This window comes from Lepisma saccharinum, chromosome 21 (genome assembly GCF_977018435.1).
Source record: "Lepisma saccharinum chromosome 21, izLepSacc3.1, whole genome shotgun sequence".
Lineage (NCBI taxonomy): Eukaryota > Metazoa > Arthropoda > Insecta > Zygentoma > Lepismatidae > Lepisma > Lepisma saccharinum.
Genome location: NC_139249.1, coordinates 41,795,437 through 41,801,436, shown reverse-complemented (window position 1 = coordinate 41,801,436; position 6,000 = coordinate 41,795,437). Strand labels below are relative to the sequence as shown.

General features: G+C 38.6%; 1 protein-coding gene across 1 annotated transcript in view; it reads left to right on the top strand.

Moving 5' to 3' along the window:
- Positions 1-384: 384 nt before the first annotated feature.
- The window catches only part of LOC146003892 (uncharacterized), a 200,974-nt gene continuing 195,358 nt past the window's right edge, over positions 385-6,000 (top strand). Inside the window, exon 1 of the mRNA XM_083142359.1 lies at positions 385-735. Coding sequence (XP_082998485.1) covers positions 734-735 — 2 coding nt within the window. The 5' untranslated portion in view covers positions 385-733. The remainder of the gene's footprint in view (positions 736-6,000) is intronic.

Below are 6,000 nucleotides of genomic sequence, written 5' to 3'. Positions count from 1 at the left end.
CCGCTTCAACTATTTACGAAAATACATAGCTGGAAGTGAAGATAAAACAAGTGAAAAGAAGTGCTCGAATTGGCCGATTTTACCTCCCCAAATTCGTGCACCCTGGGCTTAAATCTGGCCTTGAAACTCCTAGCAACTTCCAGAACGATCACCCTGTACATTCCCCACATGAAATTTTGCCACATATTGTGGCAATGCTAAGAGGACAATACAATTTTCCACATTATGCATATGACCTGCTTCTCGCGCGTAAAACCTGACTCCAGCGAGCCTCTCTCCTTACGTTTGGCTCAGGGCCATCATCTGGAACACAAGCACTTTCTGATTGGCCGAGAGCAGTTGAGCGTGCGCAGGTAGACCTGTGCTGGTGAACAAGACGCTAGAAGCATGCCTGGGTGATCCCCTTTTTGCCTTGCCAAGGAAAAGTAAGCGAGAGTCGTGGAAAGTACCGAGGAAGGGAAGTCTACTGTCTGCAACCAGCTGGATTCCGTGCGACTGTCTTTCAAAAGAGAAACAGCAGTTTTCGCCCAAAAGTTTATATGAACGGGGTGTGGTGTCTGTCTGTCTGTGTGTGTGTTATTTGGTGATTTAAAAAGAAAATAGTGTATCGATATGAAAGTGTGAACGCAAAGTGTATCTGTGAGTGTTCGACGGAGTTGATGAATCTGGGTACCTGAGTTACGCACGTACTCCGCAGTGTCTAGTGAAGAGTGTTCCAGGCCAAAGACGCCTTATGTAAGTACACACCGTCCTACTTATCTTTAATTTCTGCCATATCATTTCCCTGTCCACGTTTAATAAGCACTGAAGTAGTTCTTGTCGTGCCTTCAAAGCCTCTGAAATAATTTTGATCTCCATTTGCCTAAACAAGAAGTCGAAACCCTAGTTTTAATCAGTGACTTATATTGATGGCACTGCACAGTAGACTTCCATCTGAAGATACATCAAAACCACTTTCAGTACATATTACAGGCAGTAAGGACATCGTTAAGGAGGAGCCCAGGGCGCCAATAGCTTCCCCAAAACTTCCCTGTGGCCCCTCAAAATGTTCCGTGGCTTAGAAGAAATTTTACTTCAAAGTTGTTGTTTTTTAACTACAAATTATTTATTTCGAATACTTTGCATGTAGATCAAGTTCGCTTTCAACTCTTTTTAGTTATTGTATATGTTCAAATTTAAACTAAGGTGTATATATGTATGTATTATAGCTACATATATTTTTAAAACTACTACTATATATTCATGAAAAATTAATATGGCACTGAAATTGTATGTGTAGGTGGTTAATATATTACGTAATAAATATTATTAATACATAGGAAATATGTGTGATTTGTAGGACACGATATGTTATGTATATAATATTCAAAATTTCCCCCTGGGGGCCTCCCGATGGCCCAATGGTAGCGTCGTCACCTTGTAATCAAGGAGTCCCGAGTTCGATAGCTGGTGGAGGAACATAGTGGTTGGGATACCACTTTAAACTGTAGGTCCAGTCCCGATTAGCTTTACTGTGCATAAAGTGGACTTAAAACACCAAATCAATGAATCAAAATTTCCCCCAAACACATTAGCTTAGCTACGTCTCTATCAGACAAGCAGTCTTTGACCTTTAATTACTAATTTTATGTAACATAATATTCTTACTTCAAAACGAATAAAATTAATGGGCAAGGTAGAGCAGCCAAAGACTGATAACAATATCAATATTAATATTATATTGAGTCTTTAGTGTTTCCTTGTGTCTTCATCTATTTCATCTTCATCCTCTTCCTCATTAGTAGCCTAAAGAGAAAAGGGACGATAGTAAGAAAATTGCAAATTATGCTATGTCATTGTTGATATTGTCTGCTGTCAGTAGAGGCGATTGGGTGCCTAAACTGGAGGATGGACAAGGACAGTACATTTTCTTGGTTGACAATGCTTAACATTAACAGGCCATACTGCGATGGGCAAAAAGTGGGGGTAACTGCCCCTACGTCTCCTTAATCGCTGCTACTGGCTACTCTTGTAGATTTTAGTTTAAAGATACAAGACACAGTTGCCACAAAGTTACAAACTGCCAAAAAGGCAAATATTAGGTAGCCTTTAGTATTACTATACAATATAGCAGAGGATATTATTCGAATATCTTTTTTACTTACACGATCAACAATTAACTATGGAAAGAACATTGTTCCAGGCATTGTTGGCTATTTAGGTATTGGATAAATCTAGTACTGTTTCTATTCGTACTTATTTCTGTCCAATAGGGATGTATCCATAATGGTCAATGTTGGTAGGACTCAAGGCCGTACCCAAGGGTACTTGGGCTGCAACCCCTTAAAAATGTTTGAAGAAAAATACAATTTTAAGGAAATTGAATGAAATGGGATGCACTATAAGGGAATATCCATGCCTTGGAAAGCATCAAATTAGTAACCAAAATAGAAAATGCTAACAATAACATTAAATGTTATTTGAAGTAATTTCATATAATTCTCCCAATGTACACCCAACGGCGAAAGAAACCGTAGGCGAATTGTCCACCACCATTTTCATTCTGTCTGTATTACACAATGTGTTGACAATGAATTGAAATAAAGACGTCAATAAGCAGAGGGCAATGCCTGCTTCGAACCAATATAGTTTCATTTCTAAAAACAACACAGGATGTAGAATAAAAAAGTATTGAAAATAGCGGTGGACAATTTGCCGTTGACTGTACGAGTATGTTATAAAAGCTGCTCCCTGCAAGTTGAAACATTGCGTTTGTGCAGGTGGTGCGATTAGCATAGCGCTCCGGCCGGCTTTAGCCCCCAACGCATCCATTTATCAGTGGGTGAGTGAACCCCACAGCACCTCCTTGTAGGGACACACTGGAAGAATTCTCACGGGAATCGAACCGCGTTTATCATGTCGCAGTCAGACGCCCTATCGATTGGACCACCACGGCTCTTGTAAACAAGTATTTGCAATGAAAATTGATATCCATTAATCACGATTCTTTGATGATTACCAAAGCATTTTGGGAGAAATTTTAGAATTCATGTAGCTCTGGATAATACACTTTTGTTAATATGAACGTATCTGAAGACGTGCATTTAGCAAGGGATGTGGCTGAAATGGACATAAAAATGTACATGTGTTGGGGCAAATAAATTCACAGCGCTAAAAATTAAATACTTACTATTCATGAAGAAATGATCATATTAAATCATTCTAACGAAAACAACTTATCCTTCACTGTACATTTATTTATAGTTCCTAACACTCTCGTCTTCCAACCGTACATGACATGGACATAAAATGTCATTTCATTTTCACATTTACTGATGCCTGACAAAACTACATATCTGTGTAACAAAGAAGAAAGCACTTAGAATCATGTAAAAAAGAAAATAATAAATAACGTAAGCAGATGCTTACGAAGAATATGTAAGCATTAATGTCAGATCATTTTAAAGTCCACAACCCAACATGCAGCGAGGATTACGCTACTTGGGGAAAACAACCAGGGCAACCCACGTGACAGAAGTCGAATAAGAAAGTAGGTGATTTTTGCTTTGGCTTGATTTCACTGACCGTGATGACGTTTTACAGCTGCTTGTTCTCAGGCTTAATTGGAAAGCGTTTCTGTGTGTATATTGTTGCAAGACCATTGTTGAACAACTCGCACATACGTTACCGTATTGGCTCACAAAAGCCTGCGAACCATAATACACAACTTGAGGCACTAATTAGCATTAGAATCTAGGTCTGTCCAGCGCTTGAAGTGGAAACTATTTGGTGAGGGGTGTTCGCTGAGTCCTTGGATAATTGGTGAATTTAACACAGTGTCAAGTGGGGATGCTTCGGACAAATTTACCCCTCGCCTCTGTTCAAATACAACGTGTCTGATTACAGAACGTGTATGATGTTCTATGAAGCTTCAATGACGTGTATTTGCATCACGGGCGTATCCAGTGGGAAGCAAGGGGGAACTTACTCTTCCTTGGAAAACGAATAATTTCATTTGGTTCATTGTGCTTTTTACCTGTAAAGTAAAATATGCCGTATTGGCCCGAATATAAGCCGCAGCCTAAAATTTGAAGGAGCGAAAAAAAAAAAAAGATAATACCCGAATATAAGCCGAGGGAAGAAAATAAAATACCGGTAACCATTTACCGGTAGATTCAGGGAAATATAATTAGTACATACAAAATACAGAATCATTATTGGAAAATTAAGGTTACAATTGTTTGCTATACCTACTTCAAAGGTAGCTTTCTGTTAACCACCGGCACAGTGCTTATTAGGCAACAAAATTTGTCTATTCGCCACCGTCACTATTGTCATTGACTTCACTTCCGGTACTCGCTCCATCACTCGCACTGCTTTCCTCCCATAATACGTCGCGATTTGACGAAATGTCATAATTTTCTTAAGGTCGCGAATATAAGACGCATCCGAACTTTTCACAATTGAAATTTGGATAAAATGTGCGGCTTATATTAGAGCCAGGTATATATTATTCCCTTTTCAAATAATTAAAAGTTTTAAAGTAAATGTTCCTGGCACACCAGTAAAGTGTTGTTTGCCCACCTCGGAAAAAGTTATTTTTGCCCCGTTAAAAAAAATCGTTTTTTCGTTAATGAAAGCATCGAAGCATAAGGTACTCTGGAGAAACCAAAGTGGTTAATGCAAACCCCTTTAATTAAAATGACCCCCAATTACGATAAAATCTTCGAACAACCTATAAGTTGTTGAGTTGTTTTGTTTTAAGTCCACTTTTGCAAAAAAAAAAAAAAAAAAAGAAAGAAAGAAAGAAAGAAAAGCTAATCGGGACTTCATCTACTGTTTAAAGTGGGATCCGAACCACTATGTGCCTCCACCGGGTATCGAACTCGAACAATCTTTAAATCGAAGGTTAAAATTATAATTATGAAATACTTTATACTGTATAACGCACTATCTTGAACGCAGAGCTTATGAGATATCCACTTTTACAATTCCAGCCCCTCGAAAAAAAAATCCTGCGTACGCTAATGAGAAAGAAGAGTGGCAGAAGCAAGATTTTCGTACGGGGTGTAGCCACAAGGGAGGATTATGTCTTGTGTAGTAGTCAGTTCAATTTTCGCAGTCTCTTTCTTCATTTGACGTTCTGCTTTTAGAAATGTTTGGCCAAAAGGGGTAATGTCCCCACTTGGGCACGCCACTGAATAAATACAAGACAAAAGGCTAGGCTGTAAGTTCTGTTCGATGATCATTGGATAACTATGACAATAACTACACTACATGCCCGGGTATGCATCAATTGGGAAGTTCAGACAAGATCATTCCGAGGACAACAAAATTACACGTTTAGCTGTGTCAATTGAAGCATTGAATGTGAAATTTTGTTATCTTTGAAATTATCTTCCCAATTCATGCATTTTTAGTGCATCAAACGGAACAGCAGCTGACAAAAGTGCCCCTTTATGCATTTTTGTGTGTATTGTGACACACTAAACAGTGCATTATTTTCAGTTCATGCAAGTTAATTTGTTATTGGAGTCAATATGCATGTGTCAATTTACACTTTTTGGGATCTGTGTGTATCTTCTGGACATGCAACGTGGCCAGTGCACGCGGAATTTCACGCGGAGTGAATTATTTTCAGGGAAGAAGAGAAGAGAATGGATGAAGCGGTCCTCGGAAATCACATGATCTATGGGGAGCTGGTTTTTAAGTTCCCATAACATAACACGACTTTCAGGAGACGCTGTTTACGTTCCTTCGTCACGCAAACAACAAACACTTCCTCATGCTGTTGTTGAAGAAGCAGTCTCAATTTAACCAAGCTTTCCCCTCATAGTTCATTCTGTTCTCAAAATGTGTATTTTAAATCATTACTTTATTTGTTATGCATAAATTCATTTCTCATTTTGAAGGAATATCTGTAAAACAATTTACCACATGTTTGCCCATTTGTAATAACTATACTTAACAGTTTGCGATATTCGAAAAAATCCAGCAATTTGGGTGGGCAGTGCTCGAACT